Below are 14,792 nucleotides of genomic sequence, written 5' to 3' on the forward strand. Positions count from 1 at the left end.
CCGGAAGAGCTGACAGTACAAGGAAAGGATTTTGGAATCCAGGGCAAGACTCATACCAGCCACACCAATCACACCGTGTAACTTGTGATAAACTTACCCAGTTAACAGTATGAACAACAACGGAGCATCAGATCAACCCTGATGCAACCAAACATAACCCTTATTTAAGCAATAACTATATACAAGTATTGCAGAAGAAGTCCGCACTTGGGACGGGCTCCCAGCATCCACTACGGACAACGAGAAATAGATTTACCGGTAAGTAAAATCTTATTTTCTCTAACGTCCTAGTGGATGCTGGGGACTCCGTAAGGACCATGGGTATTATACCAAAGCTCCCAAACGGGCGGGAGAGTGCGGATGACTCTGCAGCACCGAATGAGCAAACACAAGGTCCTCCTCAGCCAGGGTATCAAACTTGTAAAACTTTGCAAAAGTGTTCGAACCTGACCAAGTAGCTGCTCGGCAAAGCTGTAATGCCGAGATCCCTCGGGCAGCCACCCAAGAAGAGCCCACCTTCCTTGTGGAGTGGGCTTTTACTAATTTTGGAAGCGGCAATCCAGCCGCAGAATGAGCCTGCTGAATCGTGTTACAGATCCAGCGAGCAATAGTTTGCTTTGAAGCAGGAGCACCCAGCTTGTTGGATGCATACAGGATAAACAGCGACTCAGTTTTCCTGACTCTAGCCGTTCTGGCTACATAAACCTTCAAAACCCTGACCACATCTAGTAACTCGGAATCCTCCAAATCACGAGTAGCCACAGGCACCACAATAGGTTGGTTCATATGAAAGGATGACACCACTTTTGGCAGAAATTGTGGACGGGTCCGCAATTCTGCCCTGTCCATATGGAAAACCAGATAGGGGCTTTTATGTGACAAAGCCGCTAATTCTGACACACGCCTAGCTGACGCCAAGGCTAATAGCATGACCACTTTCCACGTGAGAAATTTTAACTCCACGGTTTTGAGTGGCTCAAACCAGTGTGACTTCAGGAAACTCAACACCACGTTAAGATCCCAAGGTGCCACTGGAAGCACAAAAGGGGGCTGAATATGCAGCACTCCCTTTGCAAACGTCTGGACTTCAGGAAGAGAAGCCAGTTCTTTTTGAAAGAAAATGGATAGAGTCGAAATCTGGACCTTAATGGAACCCAATTTCAGGCCCAAAGTCACTCCCGACTGTAGGAAGTGAAGGAAACGGCCCAGCTGGAATTCCTCCGTAGGGGCATTCCTGGCCTCACACCAAGCAACATATTTTCGCCATATACGGTGATAATGTTTAGCCGTCACGTCCTTCCTAGCCTTAATCAGCGTAGGAATAACCTCATCCGGAAAGCCTTTTTCTGCTAGGATCAGGCGTTCAACCGCCATGCCGTCAAACGCAGCCGCGGTAACAGACAGGCCCCTGTTGCAGCAAGTCCTGTCTTGGAGGTAGAGGCCATGGGTCCTCTGTGAGCATTTCTTGTAGATCCGGAAACTAAGTCCTTCTTGGCCAATCCGGAACAATGAGTATTGTTCTCACTCCTCTTTTCTTATGATTCTCAGCACCTTTGGTATGAGAGGAAGAGGAGGAAATACATAAACCGACTGGAACACCCACGGTGTCACTAGTGCGTCTACAGCTATCGCCTGAGGGTCTCTTGACCTGGCGCAACATATCTGTAGATTTTTGTTGAGGCGGGATGCCATTATGTCCACCTGTGGCAGTTCCCACCGCCTTGCAATCTGCGTGAAGACTTCTTGATGAAGTCCCCACTCTCCCGAGTGGAGGTCGTGCCTGCTGAGGAAGTCTGCTTCCCAGTTGTCCACTCCCGGAATGAACACTGCTGACAGTGCTCTTATGTGATTCTCCGCCCAGCGAAGAATTCTGGTGGCTTCCGCCATCGCCACCCTGTTCCTTGTGCCGCCTTGGCGGTTTACATGAGCCACTGCGGTGATGATGTCTGACTGAATCAGCACCGATTGGCCGCGAAGCAGGGTCTCCGCTTGACTTAGGGCGTTGTATATTGCCCTTAGTTCCAGGACATTGATGTGAAGACAAGTCTCCTGACTCGACCACAGACCTTGGAAATTTCTTCCCTGTGTGACTGCCCCCCACCCTCGGAGGCTTGCATCCGTGGTCACCAGGACCCAGTCCTGAATGCCGAATCTGCGGCCCTCTAGAAGGTGAGCACTCTGCAGCCACCACAGGAGAGACACCCTGGCCCTGGGGGATAGGGTGATCAGCCGATGCATCTGTAGATGTGATCCGGACCACTTGTCCAACAGATCCCCTTGAAAGGTCCTCGCATGGAAACTGCCGAAGGGAATGGCCTCGTATGATGCCACCATCTTTCCCAGGACTCGCGTGCAGGGATGCACCGACACCTGTTTTGGTTTTAATAGGCCTCTGACCAATGTCATGAGCTCCTGAGCCTTCTCCATCGGGAGATAGACCCTCTTCTGGTCTGTGTCCAGAATCATGCCCAGGAAGGGCAGACGAGTCGTAGGAATCAACTGCGACTTTGGGATATTTAGAATCCAGCCGTGCTGTTGTAACACTTCCCGAGAGCGTGCTTCGCTGATCAGCAACTTCTCTCTGGACCTCGCCTTTATGAGGAGATCGTCCAAGTATGGGATAATTGTGACCCCTTGCTTTCGCAGGAGCACCATCATTTCCGCCATTACCTTGGTAAATATTCTCGGTGCCGTGGAGAGACCAAACGGCAACGTCTGGAATTGGTAATGACAATCCTGTACCACAAATCTGAGGTACGCCTGATAAGGTGGATAAATAGGGACATGAAGGTATGCATCCTTTATGTCCAGAGACACCATAAAGTCCCCCCCCTTCCAGGCTTGCAATGACCGCTCTTAGCGATTCCATCTTGAACTTGAACCTTTTCAGGTATATGTTCAGGGATTTTAAATTCAATATGGGTCTGACCGAACCGCCTGGTTTCGGGACTACAACATGGTCGAATAATTCCCCCCTCCTTGTTGAAGGAGGGGAACCTTGACCACCACCTGTTGAAGATACAATTTGTGAATTGCAGTTAAAACCGTTTCCCTCTCGTGGGGGGAAGCCGGAAGGGCCGTCGGTGAGGGGGCATCTACTCAAAGTCCAGCTTGTATCCCTGAGACACAATATTTATTGCCCAGGGATCTAACAGGGAGTGAACCCACTTGTGGCTGAACTTACGAAGGCGTGCCCCCACCGGGTCTAGCCTCGCCTGTGGAGCCCCAGCGACATGCGGTGGGTTTTTGTAGAGGCCGGGGAGGACTTCTGTTCCTGGGAACTAGCTGTGTTGTGCAGCTTCTTCTCTCTGCCCCCGCCTCTGGCAAGAAAGGATGCACCTCGGACTTTCTTGTTTCTTTATTTGAAAGGCTGCATTTGAAAATTTCATGCTTTCCTAGGCTGTGCAGGAATATAAGGCAAAATATCAGAATTACCAGCTATAGCTGTGGAGACCAGGTCCGAGAAACCTTCTCCACACAATCCTCAGCCTTCCATATGCCTCTTAAGTCGGCATCATCTGTCCATTGCATCTTATACAGGACACGTCAAGCAGAAATCGACATAGCTTTGACTCTAGGACCCAGTATACTCATGTCTCTTTGGGCATGTTTTATATACACATATCTCTTAAGACAGCATCTTTAATATATATATATCTCTATATATACATATATATATATCTATATGCATACTAGGGTCTCAATCTCTGCTGATAAGGTACCTGTCCGCGCTGCCACAGCGCTATAAACCCATGCCGACACAATCGCCGGTCTGAGTAGTGTACCAGAATGTGCACGCTATCTGCAGGATCCCTGAGAATAGCTGTTACGTCAGGGCTAACTTTTGGGCAAACGTGACATCCTAGGGGAAGATTCCCATCATATCCTGGCCCTAGTGGGGAAAGGATACTGCCTGAGAATCCTTTGTGGGAAACTGCAGTCTCTTGTCTGGAGATTCCCGCTCTTTTTCATCATGAGAGGAGGGAAATTTACCTCAGCTTTCTTCCCCTTAAACATGTGTACCCTTGTGTCAGGGACAGATGAGTCATCACTGGAGTCAACCTCCGTGTCAATATCAGTGTCTATTATTTTGGATAGTGAGCATTGAGAGACTCTAAAGGTCTCTGCGACATAGGGACAGACGGGTAGATTTCCTGTCTGTTCTCTAATCTTTTGTGCACTAAATTCACCTTAGTACTTAATTACACATATCCAAACAGGTGTCGGCGTTGTCGACGGAGACACCCTCTCACACTCATATTTGCTCCATCTCCTCCTTAGGGGAGCCTTTTACCTCAGACATGTCGACACACACGTACCGACACACCACACACTCAGGGAATGCTCATCTGAAGACAATTCCCCCATAAGGCCCTTTGGAGAGACAGAGAGAGAGTATGCCAGCAAACACCCCAGCGCTATTAACCCAGGAATAACACAGTAACTTAATGTTAACCCAGTAGTTGCTGTTTATATTGATTTTTGCGCCTAATTATGTGCCCCCCCTCTCTTTTTACCCTCTTCTACCGTGTAACTGCAGGGGAGAGACTGGGGAGCTTCCTCTCAGCGGTGCTGTGGAGAAAACACATGGCGCTGGTGAGTGCTGAGGAAGAAGCCCCGCCCCCTCGATGGTGGGCTTCTGTCCCGCTTTTATGTACAATTTTGGCGGGGGCTCATACATATATACAGTGCCCAACTGTATATTATGCAAACTTTTGCCAAAGGGGTCTCTAATTGCTGCCCAGGGCGCCCCCCCCCCCACCTGCGCCCTGCACCCTTACAGTGACCGGAGTATGTGGGTTTAGTGTGGGAGCAATGGCGCACAGCTGCAGTGCTGTGCGCTACCTCATATGAAGACTGGAGTCTTCTGCCGCCGATTTCGAAGTCTTCTTGCTTCTGTCACCAGCTTCTGTCTTCCGGCTCTGCGAGGGGGACGGCGTCGTGGCTCTGGGATCGGACGACCAAGGGTGCGATCCTGTGTACGATCCCTCTGGAGCTAATGGTGTCCAGTAGCCTAAGAAGCAGGACCTATCTTTAGTGAGTAGGGCTGCTTCTCTCCCCTCAGTCCCACGTAGCAGAGAGTCTGTTGCCAGCAGATCTCTCTGATAATAAAAAACCTAACAAAATACTTTCTTTTTAGCAAGCTCAGGAGAGCTCACTAAGTAGCACCCAGCTCGTCCGGGCACAGATTCAAACTGAGGTCTGGAGGAGGGACATAGAGGGAGGAGCCAGAACACACCAGTATCCAAATTCATTCTTAAAGTGCCCTGTCTCCTGCGGAGCCCGTCTATTCCCCATGGTCCTTACGGAGTCCCCAGCATCCACTAAGGACGTTAGAGAAAGTAAAAACAGACGTGTTATATCAATCATTTGTTTTGCATGCAGCACGCATCATATTTAGAAATCGTGTGCTAATACTTGCATGGCATTTAACTGTGTGACTCCATAAGATGTGCACTGTTGAGGAAAAAGATACCTCACAAAGTAAGACTAAACTACTTTAGCATTGTGGCTTTGCATGTTATTTATTTTAGTTTTTTATTTATAACATTATTAAATTACTCCCCAGCCATCCCTCCATCTCCCAATTTGCTCTTACATGTGCTTTCCATTTTCCTGATAGAGCGTGGAGCAAAATGAACCTTATCTGTTTTGCAAATTTTGTGAAAAAGAAAAAAGTAATACAAAATGCCAAAATTGTGGAGATGCACAAAGACTTTGTGGACAGGACACCCCATCGTCTGAATCGCCTGCTTCCTTAGCCCGGCCTTCAATTCATCAAATTGCAGCACTAGATAAGACTGCCGGCAAAGGATTGAATGCTAAGAACTTCTATGGCTCTTCCTATAATAAGTCTTCAATGGACCCCAATTTAAAACAGGAGTCGCCAAGGTGGAAGCAATATCCAGCAAACGGGAAGATTGGACTTTCCACAGAAGCAAATTTATCCAAGATTACAAAAAATGCAAGAATAAGGAGTACTAGGTCATCAGACCCAAATGATACAAGTAAGTCAGACACCTGTAACAATGCTGTCTCATTGGGTATAAGGATTTTATTTCCACATACTTTTTTTTTTTTTTTTTTTTTATATATGTGCATAACTTATGGAACAAAAGATGGTTACAAACTAGCGCTATTATAAAGTATTAAAACTTTAAAACGGAAAACTTGAAGTGAGAATCTCCGCATCCAGAACACCATTCAGCTGTTTCCCCGCTATCAGAAAGACACTCACTTTATAGTTCTATCTCGCTTTCCTATAAAGGTATCTTTCAGTCGGTGGGTATCGGGTGTCTGGTCACTTAGAGTAAGCTGGACTTTTAGAATGTCACTTACATTGTTATCCTGTCTCGCGTGCACATAAAGGTATCTTTCGTGTCTCTCACGAAGCAGACGGCAGGAAACAGAACAAACTCGTTTTTCTGGTAAATGTCCACGATTTTATTCATCCGATAAAAACAGCAATCAGATAAAATCATTGGCAGCAACTTCAACGCATTTCAGGGATTCCCTCCCCTTCCTCAAGAAGTGATTTAGCCATTCTGGTTGACCCAGATATATTCAGATTTAAAAAAGTCACATGCTGTGTTTCCACCAATCATCCATATAGCCATTCTACACAGATGTTACAATTAAGTTGTCAAAATACAAGCAGACTTCAGATGCAACAGTACGATGTATATGTGTACATTATTACTTTTCTGATCGTTTATACACAATAAAAAATATATAATAAAAACATTATTTATAATAGAGAACCAATTTATGCTATTCTGGCATCGACCATAAAAAACCAATATCTATATCAGTAACTGTCCATCCGTACACATGAAGCAATACACTCGCTAAGTCTTAAAATATTATTCACAATGTTGTCTTTCTCTCCTTCAGGAAAACCTGTGGTCAGAGTATACAATCTCAGGTAGATCTGCTGTGCTGTTATAACGCGATCTACCTGTGGATAAGCTTGTGCCTGCGCTACCGGCAGACCTGTTATACTATAACAAACGGATAATACGTCCATTGTTATTTACGAGCGCTCATATAAAGCGCTGTTACCATTTAGTTATTTATAATTAAAAGGATCAGATAGTGGATGCCAGAAGGTGAGAAAAACAATTAATACGGTTATATATATAATCTGGACAAACGCAGGGATATCACAACATTAAAGACGCTGGTTCTTTATAGGTGTCCAGATCTTCATTTTGTCGTCTTTTGAGAAGTTGTGATCCTGTATAGTCCGTATGTCCATATAAGCGATTTTCATAATCCACATAGAGCATATGATTTTAATTCCAGTAATTCAAGAAACATAAAGGATAAGAAAAAAAGGGGAAACTTTAAGCATTACATGATATATGAATAAAATTAATATGTATAGTAGTTACAAAAACCATTTCACCTCAAACTCCAAATTTAAGCCACTTGGTGATAGGGTTTTTAATTGATGTATTGTTTTCATTTCAGTTTGTGCTAAAAGTTTTTCTGAATTTCGTGTTCTCCAATTATGCTTGACAATTTTTATACCCATAAAACTTTTTAACCCTTTAAGGTTACAATTATGCACGTTTTTAAAATGATTACAAACACTGTGTTGTTCATAGCCTTTTTTTATGTTCCTTGTATGTTCTGATAACCGTTCCTTCAGAAGTTTTCCTGTTCTGCCAATATATTGTAAACCACACTGACATTCCAATAGGTATACGACATTTTTGGTGGAGCAAGTTATAAAATCTTTGATCGGATATATAGTCTGTGTCTGATTGGATTTGTATTCCGTTATTTTTCTTTCCATATTACAACTTTTACACATAGAACAGAAACCACAACGGAAAAACCCTTTTGATGTAATTCTGGTTTTCATTCTTTCAATTGGCAATGCACTTTTTACCAGGATGTCTCTTAAATTTTTAGCTTTTCGGTAAATAAACCTGGGGCGATCTATAATGCTTCCAGATAATAGTGGATCTTTCATTAAAATATACCAGTACTTTTTGATTATATTCTCTAGTTGTTTATGTTGAGAGTTATATTTGGTTACAAATGCAACTCCTTGGTTTGTAGTTGAGATCGAAGTTTTTTTGGTATTACTTAATATGACTGAACGTTCCAAGTCCCGTGTATTAAGACGTGCCTCTGTGACCATTGAAGAATTATAACCCTTATTGAGAAATTGGCTTTCCATAATGTCAGCGTGTGAATCATATGTGCTTACATTCGTGCAATTCCTTCTTAATCTTCTAAACTGGCTTTTGGGTATACTTTTTAGCCAGTTTGAATGATGGTTACTATCAAAATTTATAAAGGAATTACAGTCTGTGGGTTTTGTAAAGTTACTTGTGGCTAATTGGTCGCCCTCTGTATATATGCGTAAGTCCAGAAAGTTTATTTCTTTATTACTGATATTGTAGGTGAATTCGATGTTCTTATTATTTGAATTGAGGTAAGTACAGAAACTTTCTAAGGAAGATCGATCTCCGTCCCATATAAATAGGACGTCATCCTATTAACATCTGTGTAGAATGGCTATATGGATGATTGGTGGAAACACAGCATGTGACTTTTTTAAATCTGAATATATCTGGGTCAACCAGAATGGCTAAATCACTTCTTGAGGAAGGGGAGGGAATCCCTGAAACGCGTTGAAGTTGCTGCCAATGATTTTATCTGATTGCTGTTTTTATCGGATGAATAAAATCGTGGACATTTACCAGAAAAACTAGTTTGTTCTGTTTCCTGCCGTCTGCTTCGTGAGAGACACGAAAGATACCTTTATGTGCACGCGAGACAGGATAACAATGTAAGTGACATTCTAAAAGTCCAGCTTACTCTAAGTGACCAGACACCTGATACCCACCGACTGAAAGATACCTTTATAGGAAAGCGAGATAGAACTATAAAGTGAGTGTCTTTCTGATAGCGGGGAAACAGCTGAATGGTGTTCTGGATGCGGAGATTCTCACTTCAAGTTTTCCGTTTTAAAGTTTTAATACTTTATAATAGCGCTAGTTTGTAACCATCTTTTGTTCCATATGTATTTGTGTTTTTGGGTTTTATGAGGGAAAAACCCATGAGTTACAGACCAGCAGCTTAAAGTTTGGTAGCGCAGGGCTGCTCACACACTTTGTTTTTCCAATGTGCATAACTTGTTTTAGAAATGCATTGTAAATGCATAATATTAACACTAGTGTCTACATAGCCTAAAACATGGTAAACCAAGATTCTGTAAATATAGTGATTAGTATTTTAGGAGAACAGTTGCAATGGTGCAACAGTATGTAATAAGAAAAATGTAAAAACACAAACTATTACAGTGAAAAATTAAAAGATAATGAAGGCTTACCAGATGTATGGTAATGATTTTTCTTTTCATACTATTTATCACCACACTCGGAGCCTGATTCAGATCCGGTAGCAGTACAGCTAAAAGCACAAAGTAAAATTTTTGGTACTTTGCGCATGTGCGGTACAGGCTCTGCGTTGTTGGACGCGGTATGGCTGCAGACATCAAGTAATTGTCTGCAGCCATTTCTGATCTCCCAGAATTCCTGGCCGCTGGGACTGCGTTTGGGTCGGCCTGCATGACCTTAGGTTTCACTCAGCTAGCCGATTGTGTCACAGGTGATCCAGTGCTGCGTCCTTGACGGGATGTAGTTATGTGACCGGTGGTCAGGAACCTCCCCCTATATCCCGCCCACTTACAATCCTGACAGTCGCCATGCCGACTAGCAGGGACTATTCTATTGTCCATAGAGTGGGAATAGAACCTGTGGCTTGTTGCGCTCATCCTGGCCTCCCCAACTCCCCCACCCCCTGGGCGGCATTCTGCCGCCGGAATCCTGCCGTCCGCCGGTTACGTATAACCAACCCATCCTTGCCACAGCACTGGATCACGCATGCATGCAGAATCTCTACTTATACCAGACACCTACCGCTGCATTAACATATGTGAACTTCGCTGCTGCTTTTGCTTAAGATCCGGTCATGTGACCTGCACGCGTGTTCCCAGCGGTCACCATGCAGACACCAGGATCACGAACGAACAGAGACCATACAGTTGGCATGCTGACACACCAGCACCGGGCTCCACTCGTAATTTTTCCTATCTCATAGACAGGAAAAAACAAACAACCGACTTTTCAAACAATTGAATTCCACCCATAGAGTGAGAATAGAACTTGTGGCGAGCCACCGAGCTGCAAGGGGCTTTGTTGCGCCCCCCCCTCCCCCGGCATTCTGCATCTGGGATCCCCACCACCGGTAACCCAGCCCCAACCCTTTTATTTAAGCAACATTGATGCTCTTGACAACTGCATCTAAATCGCTGTGCATAATCCCACAATATGCAAAAAAAATTTAGATTGTGTAGTTCCAAACACAAATTGCCTGCTGCATAGACAGTTTAATGGCTAGCAAAGTGTTCTGAGCAGCTTGGTGGACATTTTTAATTATGGCAACTATTATTTATTATTAACATTTACTTATATAGCGCAAGCATATTCTGTTGTGCTTTTACAATTGGGAACAAAACAGTATTACAACAAGACTAGGGGGTATATGCAATTGCGGAAGTCGACCGTTTTTAAATTCGACACAATTCGACAGTCAGACACCCTCCTGCCAGGACCCGAATTCGACATATTCAATAAAAAACGGATTCGACAGTCCCGCTGTCGAAAAACGGACCAATTGACGATAGTGTGCGTCCTGGATTCGACTTCATGGACGGCACAAAAGTGTGTAAAAACCCTGAAAAAAAATGCGTGGGGTCCCCCCTCCTAAGCATAACCAGCCTCGGGCTCTTTGAGCCGGTCCTGGTTGTAAAAATACGGGAAAATAATTGACACGGGATCCCCCGTATTTTAACAACCAGCACCGGGCTCTGCGTCCGGTCCTGGTGCAGAAAATACGGGGAACAAAAGACGTAGGGGTCCCCCGTATTTTTCACACCAGCACCGGGCTCCACTAGCTGGAGAGAGAATGCCACAGCCGGGGGACACTTTTATACCAGTCCCTGCGGCCGTGGCATTAAATCCCCAACTAGTCACTCCTGGCCGGGGTACCCTGGAGGAGTGGGGACCCCTTAAATCATGGGGTCCCCCCCCTCCAACCACCCAATGGCCAGGGGTGAAGCCCGAGGCTGTCCCCCCATCCAAGGGCGGCGGATGGGAGGCTGATAGCCAAGTGAAAAAATAAAGAATTGTTTTTTGTAGCAGAACTACAAGTCCCAGCAAGCCTCCCCGCAAGCTGGTACTTTGAGAACTACAAGTACCAGCATGCGGGGGGAAACGGGCCCGCTGGTACCTGTAGTTCTACTGCAAAAAAAATACCCAAATAAAACAGTACACACACACACACCGTGAAAGTAAAACTTTATTACATACATGCACACCGACACACACATACTTATCTATGTTGACACGAAGAGTAGGTCCCCTTCTCCACGCAGAGGAGGAGAAGGGGTGCGAGCTGCGGGGGGACAGCTGGCGGCCATACAGGGAGATCAGCGCTACGGAGTAGCGCTGCAGCCAGATGTCACTCAGCCGCCCGACCTCACGGCAGCTTCCACCCGGCTCCAGCAGCCGTGAGGTCGGGCAGGTGAGTGACATCCAGCTGCAGCGCTACTGTAGCGCTGATCTCCCTCTATGCCAGCCGGCTGTCCCCCCCCCCCCCCCCGTCTCCCTGCGGCTCCCCCCCCTCGCCTCCTCTGGGTTCACATCTCAGTCCGACATCATTTTGATGTCGAACTGAGATGGTCGAAAAGGGGGCCAAAACCTGTCGGATTTGGCCCCGTTTTTCAACATCAACACGTGGATCGGCAGCTATTCCGCCGATCCACGTGCTTTTCGACAAGTAGAATTTATCGACTTGTCGAAAATTTAGCAAAATATTGAATAGGTCGAATCAGGATTCGACCTTAAAAAGTCGAAAACTGCCGTCTTTTCGACAGACGGCAGTTTTCGACTTCAATTGAATATACCCCTTAATTAGTACATTGGTAAATTTGATTTAACCATTTTGACTCGAGCATGGATATTCTTAAAACCTGGACTGTAATGGCAAATTTTGGGAAACTCTTACATAATGGCTCTTGAACATGGGCATTTGAAAACACCCTTTAAAAGCATAGACAAAACCCTGTACGTCCTTTCCTAGTGTAAGAGTGTTAACTGTGGTATCACATCAGTGATAAAGTGCTACACCACATGGCCAAAAGTACATTGACACCCCCAATTAGTGTGCGTTTAAGCCACACCTAAGCCAAAGGTACATAAAATAAAGCTTAGCCTTAGAGCAATACAGTCTCCATATTCAATTGCTAACAATAGAATTAGTCATACTGTAGAGCTCAGTGACTCTTACCATTTCACATGATGCCACCCTTAAAACAAGTCAGTTTGTCAAATTTCTGCCAAGTAGCTATAGGCCACACAAGCTCACAGAACTGGTCTTCTGAGTGCTGTGGAGTGTAAAAATCCAAACTGCTTCTGGAAGCAGCGTCTGAACAAGAACTGTGCAAGAGTTTTGTGGATTGGGTGTCTGTCTGAGCAGCTGCAAACAAGCAGAAACACTACAATAGTTGAGAATGTTCCATAAGCAAATTCTTTCAAGTGTCATCACCTTATAAAACTTGAACCGTAGTGCGTCAGCAAAGTATTAGCATCTTCAAATTGTTTCTTCTGTAGTAATGTTCTCGGGAGGAAAATTATGAACACCTGAGTCTTTTAAGCACTCCATTCCTCAATCCAAGTAATTAAAAACACCTAAGGATTATCCATTTCTTTATATCACAATGCAACGTCATCAGAGACATATGAAAAGTAGGACTTTGTCAGAGGTCTCCAGATGCACATTTTGAGAAGTGGTAATTTTTTGTCCAGTGTTTGCATGTGAAACGTTGTGAATTATTGCAGTGTTGTCATTAATTACATTTGTTTGGTTCCTGATTTAACCTATGCTGCTGCAAAAGCTGCTCAAGATTATCCATCCGTGGTTTGTCAGTATTTCAAATGATTTGTAGTGGTTAATAAAGGTTTACCTGTGAAACCTTGTATGTACTGTTGATTGATCAAGTTGTGTACACTGACCACCATTATACACTAGGGAGATGTATCTCAGCAATGACTTCCATGCAATTTTCTTGCAATCTGGCCGGGAGCTTCCCAGGAGGCCTGCAATTGCGATTTCATACTTGAGTGCATTTTTACATGTGATTTATCTCATGCAATCTAATGTTATTAAACCTATTTCTCTAACGTCCTAAGTGGATGCTGGGGACTCCGTAAGGACCATGGGGAATAGCGGCTCCGCAGGAGACTGGGCACAAAAGTAAAGCTTTAGAACTACCTGGTGTGCACTGGCTCCTCCCCCTATGACCCTCCTCCAAGCCTCAGTTAAGATTTTGTGCCCGAACGAGAAGGGTGCACACTAGGTGGCTCTCCTGAGCTGCTTAGTGAAAAGTTTAGTTTTAGGTTTTTTATTTTCAGAGACCTGCTGGCAACAGGCTCACTGCATCGAGGGACTAAGGGGAGAAGAAGCGAACTCACCTGCGTGCAGAGTGGATTGGGCTTCTTAGGCTACTGGACATTAGCTCCAGAGGGACGATCACAGGCCCAGCCATGGATGGGTCCCAGAGCCGCGCCGCCAGCCCCCTTACAGAGCCAGAAGACAGAAGAGGTCCGGAAAATCGGCGGCAGAAGACGTCCTGTCTAAAACAAGGTAGCGCACAGCACTGCAGCTGTGCGCCATTGCTCTCAGCACACTTCACACTCCGGTCACTGAGGGTGCAGGGCGCTGGGGGGGGGCGCCCTGAGACGCAATAAAAACACCTTGGATGGCAAAAAAATGCATCACATATAGCTCCTGGGCTATATGGATGCATTTAACCCCTGCCAGAATACATAGAAAAACGGGAGAAAGGCCGCCGATAAGGGGGCGGAGCCTATCTCCTCAGCACACTGGCGCCATTTTCCCTCACAGCTCCGTTGGAGGGAAGCTCCCTGGCTCTCCCCTGCAGTCACTACACTACAGAAAGGGTTAAAAAAGAGAGGGGGGGCACTAATTACGCGCAGTATTAAAGATACAGCAGCTATAAGGGGAAAAACACTTATATAAGGTTATCCCTGTATATATATAGCGCTCTGTTGTGTGCTGGCAAACTCTCCCTCTGTCTCCCCAAAGGGCTAGTGGGGTCCTGTCCTCTATCAGAGCATTCCCTGTGTGTGTGCTGTATGTCGGTACGTTTGTGTCGACATGTATGAGGAGAAAAATGATGTGGAGACGGAGCAGATTGCCTGTAATAGTGATGTCACCCCCTAGGGGGTCGACACCTGAGTGGATGAACTGTTGGAAGGAATTACGTGACAGTGTCGGCTCTGTATAAAAGACAGTGGTTGACATGAGACAGCCGGCTACTCAGCTTGTGCCTGTCCAGACGTCTCATAGGCCGTCAGGGGCTCTAAATCGCCCGTTACCTCAGATGGCAGATATAGACGCCGACACGGATACTGACTCCAGTGTCGACGGTGAAGAGACAAATGTGACTTCCAGTAGGGCCACACGTTACATGATGGAGGCAATGAAAAATGTTTTACACATTTCTGATAATACGAGTACCACCAAAAAGGGGTATTATGTTCGGTGAGGAAAAACTACCTGTAGTTTTCCTGAATCTGAGAAATTAAATGAGGTGTGTGATGATGCGTGGGTTTCCCCCGATAACAACTGATAATTTCTAAAATGTTATTGGCATTATATCCTTTCCCGCCAGAGGTTAGGGTGCGTTG

At 45.3% G+C, this 14,792-nt stretch overlaps 1 protein-coding gene across 3 annotated transcripts in view; it reads left to right on the plus strand.

Moving 5' to 3' along the window:
• The window catches only part of SENP6 (SUMO specific peptidase 6), a 343,996-nt gene that overhangs the window by 153,232 nt on the left and 175,972 nt on the right, over positions 1–14,792 (plus strand). For all 3 annotated transcript variants that reach the window (XM_063916838.1, XM_063916835.1, XM_063916837.1), the window contains one exon: positions 5,624–6,008. In XM_063916838.1, coding sequence (XP_063772908.1) covers positions 5,624–6,008 — 385 coding nt within the window. The remainder of the gene's footprint in view (positions 1–5,623; positions 6,009–14,792) is intronic.

Source organism: Pseudophryne corroboree, chromosome 4 (genome assembly GCF_028390025.1).
Source record: "Pseudophryne corroboree isolate aPseCor3 chromosome 4, aPseCor3.hap2, whole genome shotgun sequence".
Taxonomy (NCBI): domain Eukaryota; kingdom Metazoa; phylum Chordata; class Amphibia; order Anura; family Myobatrachidae; genus Pseudophryne; species Pseudophryne corroboree.